The sequence below is a fragment of the Carassius auratus genome, chromosome 40 (genome assembly GCF_003368295.1).
Source record: "Carassius auratus strain Wakin chromosome 40, ASM336829v1, whole genome shotgun sequence".
In the NCBI taxonomy this organism is placed as follows: domain Eukaryota; kingdom Metazoa; phylum Chordata; class Actinopteri; order Cypriniformes; family Cyprinidae; genus Carassius; species Carassius auratus.
The window spans coordinates 7,301,865-7,317,767 of NC_039282.1; the positions used below are offsets into that span (position 1 = coordinate 7,301,865).

General features: G+C 37.3%; 1 protein-coding gene across 4 annotated transcripts in view; it reads left to right on the forward strand.

Annotated features, from left to right (window-relative positions):
* LOC113058433 (rho guanine nucleotide exchange factor 12-like) overlaps nt 1-15,903 on the forward strand; it is a 46,982-nt gene that overhangs the window by 12,862 nt on the left and 18,217 nt on the right. For 3 of the 4 annotated variants that reach the window (XM_026226334.1, XM_026226336.1, XM_026226333.1), the window contains exons 3-10: nt 7,963-8,057; nt 10,192-10,248; nt 11,105-11,203; nt 12,261-12,310; nt 12,506-12,563; nt 12,644-12,813; nt 13,013-13,087; nt 13,527-13,625. In XM_026226334.1, coding sequence (XP_026082119.1) covers nt 7,963-8,057; nt 10,192-10,248; nt 11,105-11,203; nt 12,261-12,310; nt 12,506-12,563; nt 12,644-12,813; nt 13,013-13,087; nt 13,527-13,625 — 703 coding nt within the window. The remainder of the gene's footprint in view (nt 1-7,962; nt 8,058-10,191; nt 10,249-11,104; nt 11,204-12,260; nt 12,311-12,505; nt 12,564-12,643; nt 12,814-13,012; nt 13,088-13,526; nt 13,626-15,903) is intronic. The other variant, XM_026226337.1, reaches the window with a different exon arrangement.

Below are 15,903 nucleotides of genomic sequence, written 5' to 3' on the forward strand. Positions count from 1 at the left end.
GCTATGCACTGGTTTTGGCTATATTCCTTTTTTTGCCTCATGCAGCGCACTGCCTGCGTCTGTGTAACAAAAAATCAAAAACAACAAACCAAAAGTGCATAATATTAACAGACGAACTATGCTTATATTTATAATTCCTAACAGTCCATAAGCATCAGGTGCTTGGAAACTCTGTTTTGTACTTATTTATTGATGAGTCGGCTGCAGTGCGGCCAGCTGAAAGTGTTGCTTCTCTGACGCTCAGGCCACAGAGACGACACTGTGCCGGGAGAGTCAGACCTCACGCTTGCTGGCAGCACTGGTGAACCATACTAATAAACAAAAATAACTTTAGATAAGCTTGTGCTTCAGTGTTTTTTTTTTTTTTTTTTTTTCTATTGCTGAAGAGGGTTGAACCTTCTTCTCCTGTGTTCTGCTGTACAGACGTGAATTTACTTTTCCTTCAGCCTGAGGTTTATTCATTACACTTGTTGGTGTCAAAAGGCTTTTACATTTACTATATAAAACTTCTTATATCAAAAACAATCAAGCCCTGCTCATATTTAAATAGTAACATGAAAGTAACGCAAAAGTAACTAACACACTATAAATTGGTACATAAAATGTAACAAAGTAACGTAATTAGTTACTTTTTTAGGGAGTAACGTAATATTATAATGGATTACTTTTAAAAGTAACTTTCCGGAACACTGCGCATCACATTATGGCAAAGGGCATAACATTTCAGTCACACACTTGAGTTCTTCAGCCAATCACAATGCACTGGATAGCTGACCAATCAGAGCACACCTCACTTTTCAGACCGATGAGCTTTGAAAAAAAAAAAAAAAGTTTCAGAAAAGGCAGAGCATAGAGGAGAAACAATAATGTAAGGTATGTGGAAAATGTGTTTTTTTTATCCTTAAAACACAATTAATTACACCAAATACACAAAATAACGTTCTTTTTAGCAACATCATATGACCCCTTTAAGAGTAGAAGGTTGTTTTTTTTTCTTCTTCTTCTTCAGTGCTGCTTCATCATAACTCGCATTTAATAACTGTTGCTCCACTAACATACTCTAGCCAAAAGGATTGCAGCTAGAATCAAGGCTATAATGTATAATAAACCTATGTGTATATGAAGTTTTGAGGTTTAAGATAATAAATGCTAATTAATGGTGCCTGCAGTGTTTTGTTTGGGTTGCTCTGCATAAACAATGCCAACTTGGCTGGCCGAAACACCCTTACAGTAGCAGAACATGAAGCTTCTTTAGTAGTTTATTCTAATTAGCAAGCTGCCTGTCTTTAGTTTTTGACTGAGAAGGACCCATGTCGGTTGTGATCTTTTTTGTTTTGGGAGTCGTGGATCTTAAGAGTTCTGACTACCCCTTGGCGTCAGCTTGTCCTGCTGACCTTGGTGGCGACAAAGTGTGTTGTGAACATGGTTTACTCTCTGCTTTCCCACATCCTGCTGCAATATCAAAGAATTTAAACAGACAATCTAGCGTGAAGAAATGCACATCCTCCAGCCCTGTCAGGACGGGTGATTGAGTTTATTGGAGCAGAAAAGGAAAATCTCCCCAGGCCGCTTCTGCTGCTGCTCAGCACTCCCCCAATCCCCCAACCTACAAAAACCCCCCGCCCCACCCACACCGTTCCTCACTGTGATGTCACTTGGGGGAGGTCTCTGCTTGTTTCAGATGCCCAGCTCGACCTGTGTCATCTGACATTACCCCAAATGCCAATTCCACATCCACTTACCTTTTCATTTCTGTTCTCTTTTGCTCTGGCTTCCCATTATTATGTAGACTGTATCTGTGTTTGTGCACTCTCATAAATGCACACATTCTCACTTTGCTCTTGTTTGATCATGTAATTATTCAGTCAGCACCGTTTAATGGGTTTTAACAGCTGATGTTTGGAGCAAATGTTGACTCTTGTTAGAGCCAGTTGGTGCACTTGGGGCCATTAAGATTCTGCTCTCCTATCTGTCCGTAAAGCATTTGTGCCTAGATGCTTTCCAGGATTTGCTTATTCATTTTGGTTTATAATGGCAATTCATGCAGGTTTTATGTATTAAATGACTTGATTGTTTTTCTGTGAAGAGACATCTACATTGTTTATTTTTCTGTTCACTTCTGCTTCACTTATTTCCACTGACTCAAGGAGCCAAAGTCTGGGATCTGCAAATGAGACCTTGTCTCTTGGAGCTGGTGGTTTTGTCCTTATAGTTTAACAGCAAGTTCCTCATTTGATATTTGAAGAAGTGAAAGGCTGTAGTGTACATTTACTGGGTTACTATGTGCATCTATGTGATTTTATTTGTTAGAAAAATTATATTTTCTTAGGTAATCTTTTAGGGTTTATTTTTATTTATTTTTATGCTATGTCTATGGACAGCATGATATAAATGACAATAATATTAATGCACTATAATGTTAACTTAAGATGTTGTTAATTTGTATCACAATTTGTATACTTAATTAAATCAAAATTATATATATATTTTTTTTACATATATTGAATCCACACATTCCTTCACGTCATTACAAGGCTATGTTGTTAGTCCTAGTCCTGTGGTGTGTGGTAAGATAGAGAACGTGACATACAGGCAAGTATGCTGACCCATACTCAGAATTCGTGCTCTGCATTTAACCCAAGTGCACACACACAGCAGTGAACACACACACACCCGGAGCAGTGGGCAGCCATTTATGCTGCGGTGCCCGGGGAGATGGGGGTTCGGTGCCTTGCTCGTGGTATTGCCAGCCTGAGACTCGAACCCACAACCTTAGGGTTAGGAGTCATACTCTCTAACCACTAGGCCACGACTTCCCCTTTGAGATTTGGAGTGATGTGGCCATCCTGGACAGTGGTGATGTCATAAGTTGGAGCACAGAGGTTTTCTGGACCGCATTGGATACAAACAGCAAGTGTGCTTTCTTCTGCAAAGTCACTGCTCCTTCTCGCTTGCTGCCAGCCCAGCACTCACTTGTTTTTCCTTCAGTGCTCTAGCCAGCACTTAAATCATCTTTCGACTCTCCACACCATCTATCTTCCTGCCAGCCTGCCCAGTGCAACTTAAGCTTAATACCATCACATGCACACACATAATGCATGCACTAAAGAAATCTGAATGCTGAACTTCCATAAAAGTGTGGAAGAGAAGGAATGGCATAGCAAAAGACCCGTATCCTGCTTTTCCTTCAAGTGGTTTTTGACAAAAACGCCTTTCAGAGTCAAGTAATTGGGATGTCCCTCATCTAGGCCTTTCTGGCTTTGTGTGAAACGTTTTTCCATTATTGCACAAAACCTCAATTGAGCGGAGAACCCACCCCCTCAACCTTACCAATCCCCTCTGCTGTTCTTTACCCTTCCAACTCACCCCCTCTTTCTCCAGGAGTGTAGATGGCCTCCTTTGCATCAGACAGTGCTGTTGACTGCTAGATTCTTGAGATTAAAAATAAAATAAAAGCGTAAAATGGAAACATAAAAAAAAATAGAATTGTGAGATATAAACCGAAGATGTAAACTCAAAAATCAGATAAAAAAAAGTGTGAATTGCTAATTTTTTTTTTTTTTTTTTTTTTGCATTGTGGAAACTTCTACAAGAAAGGCTAGACCAGCCAGTTGAAGACAAAAAATAAATAAATAAATCATTCACAAGCATTACTGTTGTGTAACTGTTGTGGTCTGGGAACAAATAGCAGTATTCTTATGTTTACCATCAGCATGCATGATTCATTAGGGAGAGAATAACATGCAAAATGAAGGATTATTGGCTGCTTCATTGTTTGGATTTATTTTTCCATTCCTCGTCTTATGCGGGAGGTTTTTAGCTTGAGCGGACCATGGAACGTTTTACAGGCTCTTTCATAAATGGCCCATTCAGCTCCCTCAAACTGCTTTTCAAAAGGATTCTGTCACTACAGAGAGCTCTGATACAAGCAAGAACAGTGTGCTTCACCACGGCCCCTGCTTGAAGACTCAAGAACTATACAATTGTTTTGACTCTTCATTTTAAAGTGATAGTTCATTTGGAAATAACAATTGTCATTTACTCAAATTCATGTTCTTCTGAAGTTCCTGTATGTACACTGCTGTTCAAAAGTTTGGGATCAGTAAGATATTTGAGTTTTTTGGTATTCAGCAAGGATTCATTAATTTGATCAAAAGTTACAGTAAAGACATTTTTATCGATTTCAATTTCAAACAAATACCATTTATTTTAACTTCAATAAAATTTGTATCAGCAAATCAGAATATTAGAATGGTATTTGAAAAATATGACACTGAAGACTGGAGTAATGGCTGCTGGAAATTCAGCTTTGCATCACAGGAATTAATTACATTTTGAAATTTATGAAAAAAGAAAGTTATTTACAGTTGTAATTCCCCAGTGGTATTTCACAATATCACTGTTTTTTTTCTGTATTGTTGATCAAATAAATGCAGCCTTTGTACAGGTAACAGATTTCTCTATACCGTGCATATTTTTTATTTTTATTTTTTTCAGAGATTTTGAAGAATTTTCATGTGAAGGTTTATATTTTCTATTCAACATCTAACACAATGCTTTTTGGCAAAATGACAAAAACTCCTACAAGTTCTGCAGTATTCAGAGTCTAGTCATCAGAAAGTCACTATTCACTCACAATCCTGCCCTCAAGTTAGCTAATAATTCGAAAACCACGGTGACGGGATCCCTGTTGTTGCCAACCAGTTCAGTGATCAAATTGTTCATTTAGAAATGTTCTTTTCAATAAACTGTTGGTCCGGTTAATAAACTGAACTAGTTTGTTTGGAACTCAATGATCCATTTGGAACCGTTACAGTTAACAGCTCATCTGAGGGGAAACTTATCAGGTAATAATGGTGACTTAAATTTTGTTGGTAAACACAAAGATATCTGCTTCAAAAGACTTGAGTTATAGCATGTAATACGTATAAACGTATAAATGTTGCCTTTTTTGTATTTTAAAAGACATTGTTACTATTGAATTACATAAAATTAAAAACTAGAGTAAATGTGCAAATCATGGGCCCTATTGGGAGTGGGAGGTTAATTTTATTAATTGAGTTTTAATTGAAAAAGTCAGTGATTGACAGCTGCTCTCTCATTAGATTTATCTAGTTTACAAGCAGTGACAAATTGTCCTGCGTAATCTACCAGCCTCATAGAGGGTGGGCTTAACCCACAGAGGCCTTTCCATTACTTTGCTGCAGTGTTAATTTCACAGTTTGCTGACCTCTGAAGCAATCTTAGAAAAGTTAGTTAAGCATTTGTGTGATTATTCCCTGAGTTCAAAGCAACACTACAAATATCTTACACTTCACTGTGAGGGTGTGCAGTCAACTCTCTCTGATACTGTCCTGTAATGAACCGGCCGTTTGGCTGACCGTAGAATGAGTTCAAAATCGACAAGCTGTCAGGCTGATTGGAAAATGTGAGGTTTAGCTGACCCTCAATCGCTTAAAATGCTGAAGTGATTGTTTCTCAGAGATGTTTCTCATTTTGCACATTATTTGCAGTCAGTTTGGTGTTCCTGTGAGGTTCACGGGTCAAGCTTGTGAGCCCAGGTCAAGGAAATGGCAGAGTGCTGTTAGTACAGTGGCTCTCATGTAGACGCAGTCAGACAGGTCTACAAAGGGCTTCTTTAGCAATGTGTCCCCTCATTGACTGGCCTAGAGAACAGAGGTTTCTCACACGGCCTGTGAGCAGGAAGCAGGACACTGTTTAACACATTAACCCCACCTCACCTCACCTTACATGTATCCCCCAATTGTAAGACGCTTTGGATAAAAGCATCTGCAAAATGACTAAATGTAAATGTAGACCTGGAGTCATAGCTACTGCTGTATGCAGGCTTGCCTTTGTGATATAGAACCAGCAGGACTCACGTGGAGCCTCTTAATTGATGTGTGTGTAATGAATAGGGCTACATTAGCGCAGTGGGGCACATCTGTTGTCCTAGCAGGAAGTTAACTAAGCAAATAGTGATTGCACACAGCAAGAGTACATCAGTCAGTGCACAGGGCTGAATTAACAGTTGACAATATGATTTATTTAATGCTGTTGCTGACATCAAAAGAGCAGGGTAGTCAATCTAATGCTAATCAAAAAAATACAGTTAGTACAATTTTATGATGACATCATGATACATTCATAATCACTGAAATTAAATTAGCTCATGTTATACAGTTTACTATAAGAATTCTAAAAAGCATATTATTCATTGATGAGAGTGATTGATGACCCAACACAGCTTGCAAGATTGTTTATTGTACAAGTATTATTTAATAATATAAATGTTAAAATAACAACAATAATAATATTTTATATTGAAACGCTAATATTGTAATATTAATTTAAATAATAAAAAATAATATTGATATAAAAATTAATATAAAATTACTTTTATAATATTGTAATAAAGAATTTTATTATTTTAATGAGAGGTTATTAATATTATATGTGTGTATATTTAAGATTATTTATGGCGTGATTTGAGCTAAAAAAGCACAATATATGATATCGCGATTTATTAGATAGTTTCCTAAATTGAAATTAGGGTTGTGCGATTAATCAAAATCAAATCGCGATTTGAGTGTGCGCGATTTCTAAATCGCTTTATAGTACAAATTTTCCGTGGCCCCGGCCTCCCGCAGTATGTTAACTGAACCAATCAGGATGCAACGTGCCTAAGTGGAGTGCCAGAACAGAGCAGACTGGGCATATGCCTAACTCCAGGTTCACACACTGTCTATGATGCATAGCCTTTTTTTTTTCCCGAGCCCATGTTAACGGATCAGAACGTTCATACTGCACGCAGTAAAAAGATGAGAACAGAAAAGGTTATAAATAGAAAGGTGCGAAAATATTTAATATGATCTGAGCATGCGCATCTGGTTTTGTTAACAGAGCAAAGAAAATCTGCATGCAAGCAGATAGATGATTTTAATGTGCTTTCACCTTACAATAATGCACTCTCGTTGCTGCTTCTGAACCACGTACACATAACTTACTGTATACGCACTGCAGACGTGTGAACCTTGGGCAATAAATATATTGGGCAAAACATAGAACACCTGAGGCACCACTACAGTGAGCTCTATGACCAATGCATGGCAAAAAAAATAAAATAATAATAATACTAATAAATCCCTGAACACGGGTTTTATTTAATTTTTTTATTATTTTTAGCCATATGTCTAGACATTTTGTTTGACATCTTTACTAAGTGATTATTTTGACTTTTTGATAAAGCTCTCATTGGTTTTCTTTAGGAAATATGTTTCAAATTTATACTGAATGCATTTATGTGTGTAAAGCATGTCTGTGTGTGTCAAAACGGTGATTAAACTCAAAATCGCAAAATTGATGATAAAATCGTGATAGTTTTTTTTTTGTCCATATCGCACAGCCCTATTTGAAATATGAAACAAATCTGACAAACACATTTGTTTTTGGTCTTTCTCCATTCAAAAAAACAGGAGCTGTAGTTGCATGACTATAAATAGCTGCCCAGGGGCATTATCGATATGGCTGCAGAGTGAACTAAGGGACCTTGCAAAGTTTTGTTCATGAAGAGTTTTGTTCATTTTGGTTTTGGGGATCAGGGCAATGTCACACAACCTTTCCATTTTGACATCTGACTAATTTTACTAACTTTCGCGAAGTAGCAAATTAATTTGTGTTAAATATTGTTGGGTTTAATGTACTTTAATGTCAAAAACAAAAACAAATGAATGAGAGAATCATTTTCTTATATCTTTAGGTGATGGTTTCATTATTTAGGTGTTTTTTTTTGTTTTTTTGTTTTTTACCTTGTGTACTCAACCTGATTAGACTGCAGCTCATTTTTGTGTCACAACCCTCCCAGATAAAAGAATCACTTGTGTATTATGTTGAGTGCTCATTGCAGTGTGTTAATGTGTTTCATTGATTTTGTACATTGATTTCTCCTCTGTGTGTTTACAGAACCAGTAGCATTCTCAGCAGAGACCCCCTTCCCGACAAGAGGCCAAAAAGCGAAAAGCTGCCTGGTACCCCTACACACGAGTTTGACCCTACAGGTACATTTTGTCCGAGAGTTTCTTACACTCACACTTAACTTTCTCTACTCATACAGAATTGTAGTGTTTAGCTGTACACTAAAGGCTGTCCTGACTGCTCATGTGAGCGTGTGCTGTGGATTGAAGCACACTGCTCCTCTCACACAGTCTATGCAGACTCTAAAATGGAAACGGTTTCCTCCACACACAGCACAGATGGAAGGCTGTGCCCGTCCACTAACTGCAGTGGAATGGCTTTACACAGCGACATGATTCATACTTGCTGACCATAAACGATGCACATGTTCCTGGCCCCGGTTTTGGCAGTTGAAGGACATTGTCAGTGTGTTTTTCTTTCGAGTTTTGCCTCTTCTGTTTTTCCTCTCAGCACGCTGATGAGCGTAAAGAAGGAAAAGTAGTCCTGTGCATGGCCATTAATGTGAGGTTTATGGTGGAGAGCAATGTGATAATCGTATCAATTAAAATATGATTCACATGGTTTGGATTGGGGAGATTCTCCTGTTGAGTGAGATGATGACAGAATTTCATCAGAAAAATCTTTTCAAAGGTTTCTGAGCTATTTTGGAGCAGTTTTCAGAATGCATAGTTTTGTTTTATTGGTTAGACCTAACAAAAATATCTCACTTTCACATATTAGACAGAATATCCTCCTAAATGGAGGATATGATGCATGTTTATTTCTGATATTTCTCTGGTGTTGGACACACCTCTTCTGATGCATGACTAAACTATCTTAAACAGTGTGGTGTTTGTTTAGTGTTGGGGTTGGGTGATATAGCTAAAAATGATTTTTTTTTTATTATTCTTTTGATATTGTATGTTTGGTTTGAATTGTAGTAATATTTTTTATTTTATTTAGACTAAGCAGCCATTGTTACAAAAGTGTTCATCAAATACACTGAACACAGAAGCTCAAATATGTATGATGGCTCAGGACATGCCTACTAAAAATGCAAGATATCAAACAATTTTTATTTACATTTACAAAAATATTACATTACAATATAACATCAGGTATTTTCCTGCATATATTTATTACTAAAACATTGTAATACATAAAAAATGAGTGATAAACTCATTATATATTTTCACTCAAAAATATTTTCAAGTTTTATTCTAGGACATAAAATGCATCAGCAATCTTTAGCATTTTTTTTTTCTGGTGAATGTCTTTAGGCTGTACAATTTATAAAGGTTCTTAATTTGTGAAGATTATCATGATGAACCAAATATTTGTTGGTTACATTTAGTTTTCTGCAACATTCAAAAAACAATGGAAAAATCCTATTGGGTTTTTGTTGAGGGAATCAGGATGATGCTAACTTCTATCTTGGTCTACTTTCTCTCTAGTTTGAACCAATTCATGAAAATGGATCCAACTTACAAACATAAACATTATAGATTGTGTTTGAATATCTCTGTCCTAACATTCTTATGCCCTCAAATTGCAAAAATATCTAGAGGCCGAACAAAAATATAGTAAAGAAAAAATCACATTAAAATTACTGCACTATTCACAATGTTGCTTAATCTTATATTTCCAGGAAGTTAATTTGAGAACACACTGATATCACCCAACCCTAATGTCTTCACAGTATCTCGTTAGGAGTGTCTGAGAAGTCTGGCTCTTTTGTGTGATTCATTTCAGGCCAAAGTTGTAAAGTCTTGCGTAATGGAGACTGTTGTTCTAAATCTTATACTTTCTGTTTAACAGTATCACTGATTACATTTTTGTGTGAAGTCCACAGTTTACCTGATTAACTATAATTGACCGTATATTTCAAGATGAAAGCAAAAACCAACATCCTTGCATAACTGTTTTTGAGAATACTATATCTCATTAAAGCTCTTCTCATCCCAAACTTTGTTTATTGGTTATATCTGTATTTGTGCCAGGCATTGATTTCTGGGTTAACACCTGGGGTCCTCAATACCTGAACATCTTGTTAATCATTTTAGGGGAGACACTTTCCCAGTGAGGATTTCACTGCTCCTCAGTAGACAGTCATCCATTCCAAAACAGCCACACTGTGTGTATTTGTGCCATTGCTCATTTTTTTCATTTGAGTCCTCTCTCTGTGTCCTCTGTGATATGTGTGTGTCCCATGTTGTATCATGATGTTGTGTGGCTCAGACGTGTTGGTGCAGAAGAGTGGATTTGTAGTGGCTGACAGGAGACCTGAGTCTTTTGGTAAGATGATCGTACTGTTGCTGTGTTTCTAGTTCCGTCTGTACTCTTGTGCAGGTGATTCTTCTCTAGCAATGTGAAGTTTGAGTGTTTTTATCAGCATTTATTAATGTGCAGCATCTCCACTGAGTTCATTTTGGGCTATATGTGTAATATTCCTAATGGTTCAGAAGATAAAGACAGAGAGTCTGAATGCTCCGTTTAAAACCGATAACCGATAACTGTAAAAATCCAGTGATGATTATTTAGATCCTGTAATTTTGAGGAATATATGTGATATAACTATGTAAATCACTGTTTACAGGAAAACTGTTTGGTGATCCACGTTGATGGTAATACTTAAGTCATGTTTAAACCGCAATATTTCTTGAAGAGTTGAAGGTATATTACACAGGACATCTCGGTGTGACAGAGCAGGTCATACTCTTTTCTGCCATCTGAGAACTGCAGCTTTTGTTTTCAGATCTGATGAACTATCAGTTTTGAAAGTTGGCCCATCTCACACACTGCAGCATTAGATGACTGTCATAACCCTCGCCCCCACTGCTCTCATCATTTCTTGTATCTTTCCATTATTCTGCGAAGCGGTTTGGATTTTAATCGGAATGCGAGATTGATTGTGTTCATTTCACAACTCTGCAGTTTTTTTATGGTGCCAAGTCCTTTATGTCTGTGATTATCTGCACTTACTCACCCTTTCAGTTTGATCAGGTATTGGAGTCATTGTAACTGTAATCTGCTTTGATGGGCCTGTCCTGATGAATGCTTTAATAAAGACATTGGCAATCCAGTAAAATCAGTTTCATTGCTCCCTTCATAACTTACTTTCTCTCTCCTCTTGTTCTCTCCCTTCCTCAAGGGCTGGTTCAGAGATGCGTGATCATTCAGAAAGATGAAAACGGCTTTGGGCTGACCGTCAGTGGGGACAACCCTGTTTTTGTGCAGCTCGTCAAACAGGGTAAGATGCCTGTCAGTCACGCTATCTGTCTTTCTGGCTCCGCCCACACCTGTGAGTGTCTGTCGAGACTCTCTGCTTCCCAGGCTGATAGACTCGGCTGCTAGACAGAAATGGACACCTTAAACCATCATAAAAGAGAACCAGGGAACACTGAATAAAGTTTTAAATAAACATTGTATGTATCATTAGAACACATTTAAACATTATATTATATAGACACACTGAAGTCAGGGTAACAAAATATTTAAATTTTGACAGGAATGAAGACGAGGCAGTTTGTTCAGTGGACTGTGCTGTTGACAATTGTTTAGCTTTCCATAAACTTTTCAATAGACAAAAACATAACCACATAAACCATTTTTGAGAGTTCTGGGCTGTGAAAATTCTGAAGGAATAGTTTTGTAAAAATGGACTTTTAAATTTCATAAAAGAATTGTATTTAAATTGTTGAATGTTGAATCTGAAGCTATGACAGTAAATTGAAAGTTTCTATATATTCCACAGAGTGCATGCCTTTTCTAAAGACTGTAAGTGTATTCCCCTCACAGCTTAGTTTTCAATGACATAAAATTCAATATGGCGTCTACCCTGACTAAAGTTTAGAAGCTTAGACATTTGTAGTGGGGCAAAAAAAAGGTGCATGTTACTGGAATACATTTTTAAATTCTGAACAGCAAAAATGTATCCAAAATATATCCAATATTTTTACAAAACTTTATTTATCTTAGTCTGAAAGGGGATCATTCAGGACATAATGCATATTTGCATAATTGCTCAGTTTTCAGGTTTTTAACTATGTGACATTGTGATTGAGTGAACACATTTACACGAGACAGTACATGTGTGAATACCCAAAATGGAGGTTTCATCATTTGCAAAGTGACAGTGAAAACCAGTTTGTGTGCGGTGTAAATGGAGCACATAAACCACATAGCAATGTGCTGAAAACCCACCCAGAATCCTTAGCAACCAGATGGTAGCACTGCGTCAACCACAAGCTGCACCAGAAAATGCTTTCAATTCATAATCGTCATGATCCTCTCATGTATTTTGGTAGATGGCGCTGCCATGCGTGCAGGTGTTCAGACAGGGGACAGGATCATTAAGGTGAGATGTTTGCAGATGCAAGGCTACTATACGAAGCTGTATTTCTCACTGGCCACTACTCCCCTCTTTTCACCTCTGCGTTTCAGCATCTGTCTGTTCTGCCACCTGCTGGTCACAAAATGACCTCACGTTTGAGCCTCTGTAGGAGAACTTGCATGTATATTGCCTTATCATTGTTTGTGTCCCCTGCTTTAGGTGAACGGGACATTTGTGACGCAATCCAACCATGTTGAAGTGGTGAAATTGATTAAATGTGAGTATAAACCATTTTTTTTTTATGTAAAGACACACTCATGACTTCACCACTGACCAAAACTAATTTGTTCTTCACAGCCGGCTCATATGTGGCCCTCACAGTATTAGGCCAGCCTCCCGGGTTGCCCCAGATCCCCCTCTCTGAGGTGGACGTGGGTCTCGGGTCACCGGGGGGTTATGAGGACCCTTTTGTTACATCTCCCAACTCATACAATGCAGCGGAACGCACCTCTCCTTTTGTGTCATGGGTAAGAACTTCATAGATTGCTGCAAATTGTTTTCCCATCTGATTTTTTGTTTTGTTTTGTTTTTCATTCAGTGTTTATTTGTTGTCAGTTTACTTCTCTCATCTGTCCTTCAATTAAATTCTCCAGTATATATATCCATTGTATATCCAGTATTAATAATTTGTTCCTCCTTGTGATTTGTCAACCCAACCCTACATAGGAAGAGAACAGTGCTCCACTCAACCAAATAATGGGCAACAAGAGGATGGTGTCCAAGGATCAACAGGACATACAGGTCAGAATCTTAAAATCAGACTCAAAACGACTGCTTTAAAATTGACACACATGCTACTTTCAATTTAAAAAAAATGTGCCTGTGAGTCAAGTGTTGAGTTACAGACCTGTGTTGTTGCAAAATGCCTAATGTTGCAATAAGAATGAGGCCTTTCCTGTTGGGAGGTAATTTAGAGCTTCAGTCTAGCTGATAAGTGCGAGATGAGTTACTTCAGCTCCTCCCACTATGTTTCGACACAGTTACCACCTTCACATGCCTTGTTAACAAAGATATGTCATTCTCATTGTCTTGGAGAGCAGCATAAAAGTAGACTTTTTATTTTTATTTTTTTAGAGCAGAGCGACATGTCAGAGAGCAGGCTGATATTCGTCTGTTACCCTTTGACTGTGTGTGTGTACTAGATCTGATTATATAGTTTATGAAAATGTCTCTTCTTCAGGGACTGAAGGCGGACTGCAGCAGAACTCCCACATGCAGACCACTACAGGACATCCAGGAAGCCAAGAAGCACATTCCACATCAGCAGGGCCATATACATGTATGCAATTTCTAACCAATTTCAATTCTGTTCATATTCATAGCATCAGTAACTAGGGTGGGGAATCATTAGAAATTTTCAGAAATTTTTCAGAAATTTCCACCTTACAGTTCTGGTTCCATTAAAATCATAAAAAATTGTGGTAAGGAAAAATGCACAATATTCAACTACTCAATGCTGTTTATTACTTACTGCAACTTAATATATATATACTAACTATTTTACTTTAAATTAATCTAGTGTTGCTGGAAGGTAGTAAGTAATGTTGAGTAATGCTAGTCCATCAATCAGCATGTGCTTCAAAGTTGATGTTTTTTTACACTATCGATAACATTTTGCTTTTCAAGCAGGAATAAGCTGGTTGGCCAAATAGTCCTTTGAGGGCAGAGACACTTGTTAATTTCCCTAAATTAATGAAATATAAACTGTTTTACTTATAACCATGTATATACATACTCTCCAAAAGCCCTTGTTTTTCAAATAATAATGCAGTCAGGAGATGGTGTGACGCAAATGAGTGGTTTCCACATTTGTAAACATTTAAAAATGCACGAAAATAAATATTTTCTGTCACTTTGTTTATCACTCTTCAAATGACATGTACATTAAATAATCGATCCCTCATACTTACATAATAATAGCAGTCTATTTATTTAGTGGTCCAACTTGAAGTCAGTAAGTATATTCATGACAATATGGGACAAATATAATGTAATTTATTTGCGGCAGATGCTGCACATTGCTGGTACATGCACAGTCAGACAAAAATGGCATGCACAGTTATCAAAGACATGAATGCACGTACAGTCGTGGGAAACATGTGTTCGGCAGTTGAAGACACGATGCGGCGCAGCAAGTCTCTGGAGTGCATGTCATTGGAAACAATGTGCTCAGTAATTAATGAGGCCGGGCAGAATTTCTGTTATTCATTTTGTGACATCCTTTACAGGAAGCGCCAAATCATCAGAACACTGGCACAAGGTTGCTCACAGTGCTTGGTCTCATGTCGCACCAGAACCGTTTTCAGAACCAAAACTTAAAAATTGCTCACTGTTCTGGTTCTCTTAAAAATACAAAAACGGTTCTCAGTTCCCAACACTATCAGTAACACACTGTTAGGGAGTGGTCAACCAATTTTGATACAGCTAGAGAGACAGATTGTTTGATTATAAATATTTTTTATTAGGGCTGCCCCCTAATAGTCAACTAATCGTTAGTCGACCAGAAGAGGCTTGGTCGACCACAAAAAAAAAATCCACATTGGCGAAGTCACGCAGATTGTTAACGGCTGGTTTATGGTAATGCCGTACATCCATCAGGCCAACCAAACACTCGCGAATCATTCATCCACCACAAATTGGCTTATCTGAAATATGTAAGTAGCAGCAACGTTACATAGCCACTCAATCTAATGTTACCCTAGAGAAATGTCCGCTGTGTAAGTGTGTGTGCAGAGAGTGGAAGCTGAAGAGTAGCATGCTCACTGCAGGACAGATGAAGGCACCGGTGCGCTCACTTGCTCTTAAAATATTCCGTAATAAATGTGCTTTTGTAAAATAATGAAACCAAACAGGATACACTTTCTGCTGTTTCGGTCTGTAAACTTGAGTGCAAATCAGACATTAAAAGTATATCTATAGAGAGTGAAATGTCTACTTTAAAATGAGCACAAAAAAAATGTAAAACAAATATTATCAGATTACGTAATAATCCATGTGAAACATGCAAACAGACGCATCAACTATACTTTGGAGTTGACTAGAAAGCACTTGATCATCAGTTAATGATTAAAATGTTAATGCAGCCTCCTTACTGTTTTTCCCTGACACATTCATAAGCATAGCTTCTGCGGTGCGCTGTTGCAAGCTTTATGCGTGTGCTTGAGTGCTTATTAGGCTTTGTAGGCAGTTTAAGGATCATTTTAATGATTAAATGGTTTATTAATAAGCGTGCAATTAGTCGACTAATGCTTAAAATGAACAAGTCGACCAGAAAAATCCTTAGTCGAGGACAGCCCTTATTTGTATATTATATGATAGTTAAGTTTCCACAAAAATCTTACAACGCAGCCATTTTCTAAACTTATAAAAATAATTGAGCACCAAATCACCATATTAGAATGATTTCTGGAGGATCATGTGACAAATTCAGCTTCGCCATAACAGGAATAAATTACATTTTAAAATAAATTATAATATATATATATATATATATATATATATATATATATATATATATATATATATATATATATGTAAGTGTGAGTAAGGTGAGTATA